The sequence below is a fragment of the Malus sylvestris genome, chromosome 11, assembly GCF_916048215.2.
Source record: "Malus sylvestris chromosome 11, drMalSylv7.2, whole genome shotgun sequence".
Classification (NCBI taxonomy): Eukaryota; Viridiplantae; Streptophyta; class Magnoliopsida; order Rosales; family Rosaceae; genus Malus; species Malus sylvestris.
Genome location: NC_062270.1, coordinates 24876127 through 24888632, shown reverse-complemented (window position 1 = coordinate 24888632; position 12506 = coordinate 24876127). Strand labels below are relative to the sequence as shown.

Sequence of the window (12506 nt, the reverse complement as noted above, 5' to 3'; positions counted from 1 at the left end):
CCGCCTTCACCAGACAACATATGGCGCCCATCTTTCATATCCCCTACCGGTCCCCTCACCGTTGGGGATTCGGTGATGAAAAATGACATGACCGCTGCGGTGGTGGCCCGGAACCTTGTCACCCCCAGAGATAACAGACTGCTCGCTAGACGGTCTGATGAATTGGCGGTTAAGGAGTCTCTGGCTCTTAGCGTGCAGTGTGCGGGTTCTGTGTCCAACATGGCCCAATGCCTATTTGCTCGAACCCGTCACGTTGAATCGTTGGTGGCTGAAATACAGAGTCTCAAAGAGGAGATTAGAGGACTCAAGCATGAAAATAAACAATTGCACAAGCTTGCACACAATTATGCCACAAACATGAAGAGGAAAATTGACCAGCTGCAGGAAAATGATGGTCAGATTTTACTTGATCACCGGAGGTTTGTGGGTTTGTTCCAACCGCATCTGCCTTCGTCTTCTGGGGCGGCACCGCGTAGTGAAGCTCCAACTGATCAACCTCCGATACCTCCTCCTTCCGTGGCCCCGCCGACTGCTGAAGCTCCGCCGACTACTGAAGCACCACCTGACCAATGAATGCTATTAGTTTACACATCATTGTAAAATATTTTTACTTTTATGTTTTTTTTTTTTTTTTTTAAATATGTAAATTAATGTAAAAAGACTTTGTTTAACCTTCCCCCACACTTAAACTAAATAACACAAACTCACAGAAATCAACCAAATAACACAACTAACTAAACAAAACAAAATGAAAGCAGTAAAGATAAGGGTGTAAGTTGAATGCTTGGGTTGCCTCCCAAGAAGCGCTTGCTTTAACGTCCGCAGTCAGACGAATCTTTCCTTTAAACTCCCCTCGGCTCCAAAGCATGGAATTTATCTTTTAATGGGAGGTGATACTTGAAATGATTCGGCAATGGTTTAAATTCAAGAGTGGGTGCCTGAATCATCAAAATTAGAAACATGTTAGTATAAATTAAAATTAAAATTGGAGAAGATGGCTTACTTTCTTTTTCCGACACAAACTCAATGACAAACACCACATCTTTGAACATTTCCGGGACTTTGAACTTGGCCAGGTTTACTATGATGGTTGTGGCTTGTCCCGTGTCATCAAACTCAACTGCTTTGGGCTTGATTGTCTCATGCACAGCCTCTTGGATGTATTCTTGATATGCTTCAACCACTTCATTTTCTTGAATCCCTTTTCTTGGTGTGCAAGGTTCTTTGAACGTTTCAATACCATCGGGAACTTGTTTTGGTGCACCAAGAATTGGGATATCACTTTGCACCTTTGGAAGAGCTTCCACAATGTCTTTTTCACTCTCTTTGATATTTGGAATAAAAAACCTACAAGGACAAAGGACATTCGGTGGAATAATGTTAGAATGAGGTGAATTTAGAACTTCCTCACCTGAGTTGGATGACATAGGGATTTGAGGAGCTTGCAGCAAGAATTCTTCTAAACTGCCCAGGTCGTCCTCCTCCTCTTCTGCTTGCAGCAGCAATTCATCCATGTTCGGGCTGTGTTTGGATGGTTCTGGGACAGCTTCATCCTTCATGTCACCTTCCAAAGTGATGGCTTCATCGATTTCACTTTCTGCCTTTGAATTTGCAATGTTTGAGTTGGAAAGTTCACTTTGATCTCGAATCTGTGCCATGAATTCCACAATCTGCCCAACTTGCATATCCAATTCGTCCACTCTTTTGACTCGGTCTTGCATCTCCTGGTTTTGATTTTCTACTCCCTGATTCAAAGAGGTGAGTAACTTATTAAGTGTATCATTATCCAAGGACGTACCTGAATTGAATTGGGTTGATTGTTGTGGTGGCTGTGACGATTCATATGGCCACTGATAGAACTCTTCTGATGGCGGCAATTGTTCTTCTTTTTGTGAACCCTGCGTCAAAGAAATTAGTCATTCAAGAATTTCATTATAATTCACGGGCATACTTTGATTTGATTGGAATTGTTGTGGGGGATGATGTGGTGGCTGCATAGGTCTTGAATAGAACTCGTCTTGCTGCCAATATCCACCTTGTTGAAATTGTTGAGGTTCATCCCACATATAATCTGAATTACCTCTCCAATCTGAATTGCAAGCGTTGGAAAACATGTTGCCCCTTGATTGGTTATGGCCTTGATATCCCCAAACATCTTCATTTGCAGAAAATTGAGGACTTTGATATCCTTGCCCATAGGGCACATCAAGTGTAGGGACACTTGGCATTGTGGTCCGTTCGGCATTATGAGTCAATTGAGTAGTGAGCTGTGCCAATTGAGCTTGAACGGTCGCAAGTGCCATGTCTTGCTCCATTTGTACCTAAAATCAAAGAAAGAAAAATAAATCAAATATCAAAAGTAAAATACACAAACACCAATATAAACATAAACAAAAACAAAAATAAAGGGATTAGCAAAGTTGCTAATCCCCGGCAACGGCGCCAAAATTTGATGCGTAAAATAAGTTAACACACAAATTAACCCTCTTTTTGACAATTGTAGTATAGATGTAAGTAGGGTATCGTTCTAGGCCGGGGATTAGGAGGGATTGCTAATCTATTCTAAATTAATTTAAAAATATTAAACAAGACTCAAGGACACAAAACTAGGCTAAAAACTCTAATAACTCGAAACACACTTAGAATGACTCAAAATAATGAAAACAATCAAATTAGACACTAGGAACTGAAATGGACGGAAATTGAATTAAAAGACTAACAACAATGAAAACTAACTAAATAATATAATTTAATAATGGGGGGGTTTGGTTTTGACGAGAAGTAAATTAAACTTAAATAAATTATAGAATTGACAAAAGCATGAAATTAAGGTGAAAGGATAGGTGACGGACTAGCTAGAGGGTTCTTCTCCACACATGACACATATGCAACCTAAATTGATTTTCAGTTGTTCTTTCAATAAATTGTAAATCTCAACGCCCCAAATTAACCGTGAATTGCACTAATTAACCCTCAGTTTTTCCACAAGTTATTGGGTTGGATGATTGCATACGACAACCCAAAACATTCCCTACAAGTTCCCTACATGAATTGCATAATAGAGATACAAGCAAGAATCATTAAGTTCTATGAAAAACATAAGCATTGACGAGGCACTCGTTACTATGATTTGCATGAAACTTATGTCAAGAATTTACTTAACGTGATTGTGACTAGCAACCTTCACTACTTGTGAATATAAGTTCATAACGATTAGGTGAAACTCCCTTATATTCTAGCGTCAAATTCATGCATGTAAATTAAGTATGCATTCTTAATCAACATACAAAAATAAGCTATCAATCAAGCAGTTAAGCAAATTAAATCACAACTCAGAAATCACAACTGAAGGTAATCAATTCATATTACAAATATATTCATGGCTTTGAATTAACCTCTAGCCAAAATAAATTTAGTTACACATTATTAAAACAGAAATGAAATATAAGTTTGGAAAGATTTAACCGAGAGAGAAGGCAGCTGTGTTGCTTCTGTGCTGGCGCTCATGTAAGGCAACTTTGCTGCTTCATTTTCTTTACCCCGCACGCTGCCAAGCTGCAGCTTTCTGATCTCTCGCTGCACAAGGCAGCAAAGCAAGCTTTTGTTTCTCCCCAGCTACCCACGGCCTGCTCTCCTCTCCCTCTGCTTCTGTCGGTACCATGTGCTTCTGTTTTCCGCACAGTTTTCTCTGCATCCTGCTTCTCTCTCCGCAAGGCAGCTCAGCTGCTTCTCTCCTCGCCCCTCGTCAGTCTCTCTCACTAAATTTTCTGCCTTTCTCCCCGCACTTCTCTCTGCATCTCTATCTTATCTCGCCCTATCTCCCCTTTTTCTGCGCCTCTGTGTCCTTCCACCCCCCATGCCCCCATCTACTTGCTGTTTTTATTTATTTCTTTATTTGACTTTTCTTCCATTGCCAACCTGTGCTTTGCTGTATTTGTTGCCTTTCAGACAAAACCAAAGGGCAGCCTTAATCATTCATCATGATTATTCATCATGATTTTATGCTTTATGCTCTTCTTTGTCATCTTTGTCTGCTTTTCAATTCCAATCTGCAAGTTGTCGTCAGCTAGACCTTCCCTTACTCAAATGCCCATAACTTCTTCTAGAAAAATAATATTAACAATCCGCGAAGTGTTCTAGAAAATAGACATCTGTAGCTTTCCAAGCATATAAGGCTCATTCTCTAATTCATTCGGAACTGCTCGCAACTTACTCCCAAAGTCAGCTGATCTACACAGGCAGTTTTGACGAATTTATTACATAAAATTTCACTTGTTCTATTTTTATTTTCTTTGCATAACAAATCCTATAAACACAAAAATAACGTAAATAGCTCAAAAATATAAGGAACTAACTAAGAAAAGACGAGTGAATTCGAAGTAAAAATATATATAAATATGATCCGATCATTCTGTACTTTGGTTTATCACATTCTGGTACATGCACCTTAACAGGTGTTCCATCTAGTGCACCTAAACAATTCTACAGTATATAGGACACTAAATTAACAAACTAAACTATGAAATAAAAAGCTAGTAATTACTGAGTAGTGTAGGCATGTAGATACTACATACCTTAAACCATTTCCACTTTGTGTCAGTTGAGTTCTCAGGGATAGGCTCAGGTGTTTGCCAGAAATCCTTTTGGCATCGAATCATTGCTTTAATACACTCATGGAAATACTGCCTAATTGTTCGACCAGACCTTCTAAAGTGGTGGTTGATTGTGCGATTCTTAAGATGGTGTGCAAGAATGTATAGAAAAAATGCAAACATCTCCTCTATAGACACATTTCGAGTAGCTCGTAGATGTCCTCTAGTCACAAGAACTTGACATAATCTATGAAAGGATCGTCTATCCATTCGTAGTTCAGCAATACATGTCACATCACTCTCATAAATTAAACCATGTAAGTATTCTAATTGCTTGTAAACTCTTATAACTGTTTGACAAGGTGAGGGACTTCTAAGGCGCTTTTGGAAACGATACCAAGAATAGAAACAAGAAGTAGCACATGCAACAAATATAGTTCGAAGATAGACAATCAACACATTCAACGCATCATGTACTTTCTTCTTTGTGGACAAACTTAGACGAGCCATTAGTCTACACAAAATAATGAAGAAAAAAAATGTCATGAAGGACTTCAATTAATAAGTTAATAAACATATCTGCAAACTGAAATAAACTAACATTACATAACACAATTAGTCACAAAAATTTACATACAGAGAGCATGAAAAAAAAAAAAGAGAAGAAAATCGATAGCATGAACAATGCCCTGAATTCAAAACAGATTTGTTCAAATATTTTCATACAGGTAGCATGTTGCCTATGAGGAGTAAGTACAAACTTTTTTTTCCCTTTACTCCTGCATTAACAAATATATGTTGTGACATTTATAAACCACTCCATGTTTACTTACTGGTTATCTTATTTCCCTTGGATTAATAGGTTATTTGCTAATACTAAGATTGAGGACTTTCTTCACACTTTTGAGCACACCCAAATCGAAATCTAAAAGAACCCAATTTAAGGAATCCATCATTTTCTCCCAATCTTTGCAAATATCATCGCATTCACCTAACCAAATCCCTAAAAACAGATCATCAGTTTCCCATAAACGCCAGAAACTCAAAACTATTTAAAAAAATATTTCTGCAAGAACATTACTTTGGCAAACTTTGTCTTCTACAATTGAGCAAACCAGCTAATTATTCCTCCCATTTCAAATTTAATGGGAAAACAAAATACAACCCACTACAGAACAAGCAATGCAAATATGTGATTCAAGCACAAAACACTGAAAAACCATTCCAAAAGTACAGAATGAGAGAATGGAGCAGCTAGAAGAAGCATACCTAATGCACAAGCAAGAAATCTGAGCAAAACCCAACTCACAGTCTGAGTTGTGCTTCCTCTAGTCCTCCTCCTCCACTCCCATTTTCTGGAAAAAAAAATAAAAAATGATTCTTTGATTCATCAGACGATAAGCTCAAAAGAAAACAAACAAAAACTCCTCTTTCACCCTCAATCTTTCACTCTCTCAGTCTTTCACTCTTTCATCCTCTCTCTCTCTCTCTCTCTTTCTCTCTCTCTCTCTCTCTCAAGTTTTTCGCACACCAAAAAATAAAATAAAAAGAAGAAAATCAGGAAAAAAAATTGAACGAATCCTGGAAAGAAAATCCATCGCGGAGAAGAAAGAAACGCACAAGAAACGAGCAGCCAAATGCTGATATTCATCGAGCACAGAGATAAAAAAAGCAGAAGAAGGAATTTACCTAGCCGTATGTGTGATGAGAGCTCCGGTTGAGAGAAGACAGGCGGCTGAGAGAAGATAGAAATGAGCTGGGTGAAAGAAAAATAAGTCTAGGTTAAAAAAGGATAATCTTGAAAATAATGAAAGTAAGTGAGGGCATAAAGGGAAAAAAATTATCAAGTGGATTGCCCAAGCCACCCGGAATCCCAATACCTTCTATATCTTAGGAATCCAAATCAGCCACATTTTGGAATTGGATTCCAAAATTTGTGTTGGACCCACTACATTTTGATTCCCCCAAATTTGGTAAACACCGGAGTATGCCGTAATCGGAATTCAATTCCGTTTCTTGATTCCGATTACCCTTACGTAAACGCGCTATTAGGGTTGCAAGTACACCTGCCATTTTGAACCAAAGTATTAAATATCGATGATATCGGAAATATCGGAAGTCCAAAAATACGGAAATATCGATGGAAATATCGGGATATTATCGATATCGATAAAAATAATATGGAAACCATGGAAATTGTAAGAAAAACTTGGAAATTTTTATTGAAACTTTGCAGGATGTTTATTTAATCAATTATCTATTAGTTTATCACAAAAAATTGGAAAGAAATGCATTGCATGATGGATTTAACTGATTTAAGTTGATTATATAGTGAGCTGGCAAACATGATGGATTTAAAGGATATTTATTTAACTGATTTGAGATGGCCCAACCACACACACAGAGACACGCCATCACACACGCATACATGTTCTGATTAGATTACACACGCACACAACACACGCACGCAGACAGAGACTCCTCAGTCTCTCTCTCTCGATCCTTCTTCTCTCTTCTCTCCCTTCTCCCTAGATTACACACGCACACAACACACGCACCCAGACAGAGACTCCTCAGTCTCTCTCTCTCGATCCTTCTTTTTTCTTCTCTCCCTTCTCCCACACACACGCACAGAGATATGTCGATCTCTCTTCTCTCTTAGCCTCGTCGGCGCCGTCTCTCGAAACTCTCCTTTCTCTCTGCACCGAGTCCGAGACCCACATACACACACGCACACCATCGCACCTGCTTCAGGAAGACACCCATCGTCATCAGCAACCTCGTCTTTCTCCCTCTCCTTCTCGTCTCTGCAACTCGGCGAATGCAGGAACTCCGGTGAGTTTCTTGAATTTATCCGATTAGGTAAGCTTCGGTTTACCTATTTCTGTTCCACATTGAAGCTTATATGTGAAATTTAAGTTCAAAATCGTGTTTTTGCAAGGTTTTTGGGACGAAATCGGCTCGGGTTCACACAGATCCATCTCCGGCGTTCTTCTCCGATTGGCATAGATCCAAGATATCGAGATAATTTCATAAATATCGCGATATTATCGATAATATCGTGATATTTTGACGAAATCTTATTGGATAAGCATTAAAATATCATTAACCCGAAAAACCGATATTATCGGCGAAATATCGTCGATAATATCGGCATTTGAGACCATGTTTGAACCCAACCCAACCCAACAATCCGATCCAATCCATCCGTTGAAATTAACATTTGGATAGATGCTTAACGGATTGGACCATTAACAATGGATGAACCTGTTAATCATCCGTTAGTTTATGAGTCATTTCAGGCTTCCAACGAACCTTTTAATATCTGTTAATTGAGAATATTTATGTAATTTCAATAAAAGAAAAATCTAACCCTACTTTCCATTTATACCCTTGGTGATGGGACTTTGAATTTGAATGGGGTTACTATTGTTGTGGGTAAGGCGATGGCTTTGAAGGAGGGTACGAAGTATGCCATAAGAAATTCTTGGCTCATTATCCAAGTGGTCCAATGTCGATGTGGTGTTCCTTGGAACCTGTTTTTCATCATTAAAGACATCAGGTGGTTGACTACAATAATTTACTAGTATCAAGTGAAACCATATCGAGTGACAAAAAACAATTATATTTATGCATTATGGTATAGGTTCATTCTCCACTGATTCCTCTCTCCCTAACTATTTAACACCAACGCTATGATTCAATCCCCGTTGTTTCTCTCCCTCTAACTAACTATTTAACACTAATGCTATCGCTCTACTAAAAAAAAAAATATGATGAAAATTAACTAATTAACATTTTGTGTGTCAATGTTGAGTGGACTTACAAATAATGGACTGACTGATGTCAAAGTTTGGCCTAATATAAAAGGACTTCCCTGCAACTTGTTTTGTATTACAATCTTCTTACATCTCTCATCACGCAAATAAAGAGATATTAGGTCTATTAGAGATGTAGAGAGGGGACAACAAATTCAACTCAAATACTTTAGAAAACACATTTCTAACTTATCGAAGTTGAACCTAAAAACAAAAAAAAAAAAGGAATCTTCAATGGAGGGTACAAAAAAGAAGCTTTACGCACAAAGAATTAATTAGAACCTGACAAGTGACTATGTGATGAAGTTTTTTCCTCCTAATTGGGTTCTTTTGAGGGGTTTTGTATATGTTTAAATTCAAAACTCTATAAACATGTACTTACTTAAGACTCTAGATGTCTGATTTCTGCTCAATTTGTTCGTTATTTTATCTATTTATTTATTTTTGAACAAACAATATTATCTACACTAAAGAGGAGGGGTGTGAGCTTAGCCTCACAATGGGCTAGCAATAATGTGTTCAAATTCACCTATGGCGATAATCAAACCTAAAACATTTCACTTACAAATGAAGAGGAATACCACTAGACTGTTAATTTGATTGCTTAGTTAAACTTGTTTGTGACTTGTGCACTTTTGACCAACAATGAATATTTGTTTTACAAGTATTATATATTTTTTTATATATTGTATATAATTATACAATATAATATACTAAAATTTTTAGCTCTCGTGAGGCTTCGTCTTGCCATCCATGAAACGACTTGCCCAAGCCTTCGTCTTGGTTAAAAAAACAAAAAGAAAAAAAAGGATTTTGCATAACACTTAATAGTTGCTAGGGTGTCTTTTTAAATTGGCCCATTTGCAAATATCAGCACCACCTGTGTGATAAATTAGATACATAGGAAAAGAAAACCAAAACACAAGAAACTCCATCAACAACTTACGCATATATAGATACAAACACCAAACACCAAACACCAAACGTCAGTATCGGTATTCGTTCAATTAGATCTAAAACGAAAATTTAAAAATAAACAAATGAAATGCAAGACAGATTCAGTGGGACAAAATTCTTCATGACTAGACGAGAAACTCGAACATCATTGAGATGATCAGTATCAATACTCATGTTTTACTTCCTGCATCTCCAAGCTGACACCGAAAACAGCGGTCGATCTTGCCAGGAAACCAACACGCAACCGTTCTCTTCCCTCATTCTATACCCGTTGCAACCATAGCCCTGCAGCATCCTCTTTGCCTGCAGCATTCCGTAATAGCTCAAGGGCACATTCCCAAAGCCAGCTAAGTCAAGCCTTTGAATCCATTTCCCAAGCTTTTCGTGTCTTTCGATCCTCTCAGATCCCTCGCAAGCTATAATGTTTTTTATCTCCTCCCCGAACAGCATTTTCTCTACCTTCAGTCTCTCCAACGAGGTTCTCGGCATCGTAGACTCCAAGCAATCAAACAATGTAGCATACGAGTACAGAGCTTCCAGTAGTCTCTCCATCAGAGTGGATCCGTTATGGTTAGAATCTTGCTCCGTTATTACCATGACTTTCGGTGTCAAATCCCAAAATGCATTAAGAAAGCTATCCAATTTCGCCCAAGGAGTTAAAGAGAGCGGTGATGACGAGGTTGAATCAGGACTCGGGCTATACCTGTTGCCCATCTCTTTCTCTAGCAACTCACCCAATGTGCCATGGCTCATTTGCAATGCTCTTGGCAAGTGATTTCCATTTGAACCCCTTGATGCTAATGGGGATTTCCTTTTCAGGAGTTCATCATCCGACGCCAAAAGTGAGTGCAACTGGAGAACCGAGCTGATAGCTAGAGCCTCGCCAGTTTTGACGCGAAGTTTTTCCATATCGAGATTTTCCAATTTGCTGACTATGGGACAGAATTGAAATGGGATATCCAATTTTTCGGCCACCTCAGTCAATCTATGAGCCATTTGATCAAGTACCTCTTTCTGTTGATGAACACCGGTGATTCTCAAATGCGGCGGACCTTCAGGCCTCGCACTTAGAACCTGAAGAAGAGCAATCCACTGTGCAGGTTCAGCTGCATTTAGATCAATTATATGCACCATCTTTTCCCCTTCCATGGCTTCCAAAATAGCTTGGTTTGTGAGCACAACAGCCACCTTTAGGAAGGGAAGCATCTCGAAAAACACTTTCCGAACTAGAATTTCCTCCGAAACCAAAGATATTTTAGTGGAATTCAGGGCCGTGTGAAGACCGGGCCAAGCTTTGAGGATTCGATCAGCAAGAGCCTCGGCGAAGTAGGCAGCAATCCGCTGCATGGTATCACCGTCAGCAGAGGCGAGTTGGGAGATTTGCTCAAGGGCGGCATTTGCATTTTCAAGGCTTCCGGTGGCAACATGGTTTGCACAAGTGAGCAACAATTGGATCAAATACAAACCGCGCTCCTCGGATTTTAGCTCCTTAAGCCAAGGGTACGGTGAGCCTAAACTAGGCGAAAGCGACATCGTGGAAAAGAATTGGAGAGGAGATGAAGGTGCAGACGATGACCCTTCGTCTTGAAACATAGGTGTCATATGTATAGCAACCAAGAATGATTTGGTAATGAATTCGATAACAAAGTTAGCCGAATAATTCAGGGGATTTCTAAACAAGTATCCTATTCCAAGTGTTCATGCAAGAACCAAATTTGCATGAATTCCCAAGTTGAGAAAAATGTGTACTCTCAAACAAGCATTCACAGCAACTAACAAAAGCACGTATAACCAAAGTGCTTTCTGAACAAAATCAGGCCTTAGCAATACCACCTAATTAGCAGATTAAATTCAGAAAGAAAACTAATGAAATTCAGGAAAGAAGTCGCCGGAGAAGTGACAAATAGAACAACATAAGCAGCTGAAGAAAGAAACTAGTTGCAGAAGAACTAGCCAAGCGAAGAAAGAAGAAGGAAATCCTTACTGGGTTTTGTAATTGATCAAAAACGCAAGTGGAAGTTCGAAGCCCGTGAGAATTCAAGGAAAGCAGCCTCTTCAAATTCAATCTCTCTCTCTCTCTCTCTCTCTCTTTGGAGCACAGAGCTGATATTCCTCTTCTGGGATTTTTTTTTGCTCTGTTTTTATCAGAGTTGAAGGTTAATAAAACTAAAAGTTGGGGGCTTTGGAGGACGGACGGAACTTCATGGCTACGTTGTCGACAATGCGTGGCGGAGTCCTTTTGTCCTTACCGTTTTGTTGTCCTGCGTTCCCAAGTGGAACACGAAATTTGTGAGAAGATCAGCCTTTTCTTGCACTTTCAAATTTTTATTTATTTTTTATTGTCACTCTATTGTTTAATGATATTAGGTGGAAGATTTTATATTTGATTTTTATAGATAGCGAAGTTCGAATCAAACTTTTTTTTTTTTTTTTTTTTATCAAACTATTATGGTTAGCTTATGTTTATCTTGTGATTTGGGTCAATCTCTCATCCTCTTATCGTAAATATATTATCGTATAAAAAAATTATATTTACTCATTTTTGTTGAGATTGCGAAGCTAATAGAGAGAAAGAGATTTTTGTAGGGGTGTGATATCCACACACCTATTTTTACTTCTCCCACACATTTTTGGTTTTCGGCCGTCGGATTGGATGAATTGAAGAAGATCAACGGACAGAAAGTAAAAAGGGTGTGTGGATAACACATCCCTTTTTGTATGTGCCAATAAGAGGTTTGGTTATTTCTTAGCTAGTTGATTTTAGAATAGAACTTTAATTTTTTTCATGGTATCAGATTAGGTTACCTACTGTTGAGCCCAACGATATGCCCACATTAGAAATTTAACTTGTCATCTCTTTATAAAAGTTGAGCCATTTCACATATTAATTCTATGATAAAAGCCGAATTCCCTTCTATCAAAGAGCTCCTCATTGTAATAGAATAAGTACACAGTACATATCAAACTCAACACAAATATATACACATATAAATAGATGGCATTGTCTCTCAAAACTCAAACTAACCTAGTTTATTTGATTCTGTCTTGAGCGAAGGTGGATAAGGAAAATCAGCGCTGGGCCAATGACTTGTTATTATGCGCGAAGGTTGGAAGAATCCAAACGCGCCCTAACAAAGAC

The 12506-nt window shown here is 38.5% G+C and overlaps 3 protein-coding genes across 3 annotated transcripts; all 3 read right to left on the bottom strand.

Annotated features, from left to right (window-relative positions):
• Positions 1 to 850: 850 nt before the first annotated feature.
• LOC126588338 (uncharacterized) lies at positions 851 to 1831 on the bottom strand. The gene is made up of 2 exons (XM_050253416.1): positions 1412 to 1831; positions 851 to 1347 (listed from the first exon to the last, which is right to left on the bottom strand). Exons 1-2 carry the CDS (start codon positions 1719 to 1721, stop codon positions 1082 to 1084), a joined length of 576 nt encoding a protein of 191 aa, XP_050109373.1. The 5' UTR covers positions 1722 to 1831; the 3' UTR covers positions 851 to 1081.
• Positions 1832 to 4221: 2390 nt separating this feature from the next.
• LOC126590321 (uncharacterized) lies at positions 4222 to 6197 on the bottom strand. The gene is made up of 4 exons (XM_050255805.1): positions 5862 to 6197; positions 4575 to 5106; positions 4418 to 4482; positions 4222 to 4225 (listed from the first exon to the last, which is right to left on the bottom strand). The coding sequence occupies exons 2-4, from the start codon at positions 5100 to 5102 to the stop codon at positions 4222 to 4224; spliced, it is 597 nt and encodes a 198-aa protein (XP_050111762.1). The 5' UTR covers positions 5103 to 5106; positions 5862 to 6197.
• A 3143-nt stretch (positions 6198 to 9340) lies between these two features.
• Positions 9341 to 11650, bottom strand: LOC126590882 (scarecrow-like protein 3). Its single transcript, XM_050256401.1, has one exon. The coding sequence runs from the start codon at positions 10967 to 10969 to the stop codon at positions 9545 to 9547; it is 1425 nt and encodes a 474-aa protein (XP_050112358.1). The 5' UTR covers positions 10970 to 11650; the 3' UTR covers positions 9341 to 9544.
• Positions 11651 to 12506: the final 856 nt, after the last annotated feature.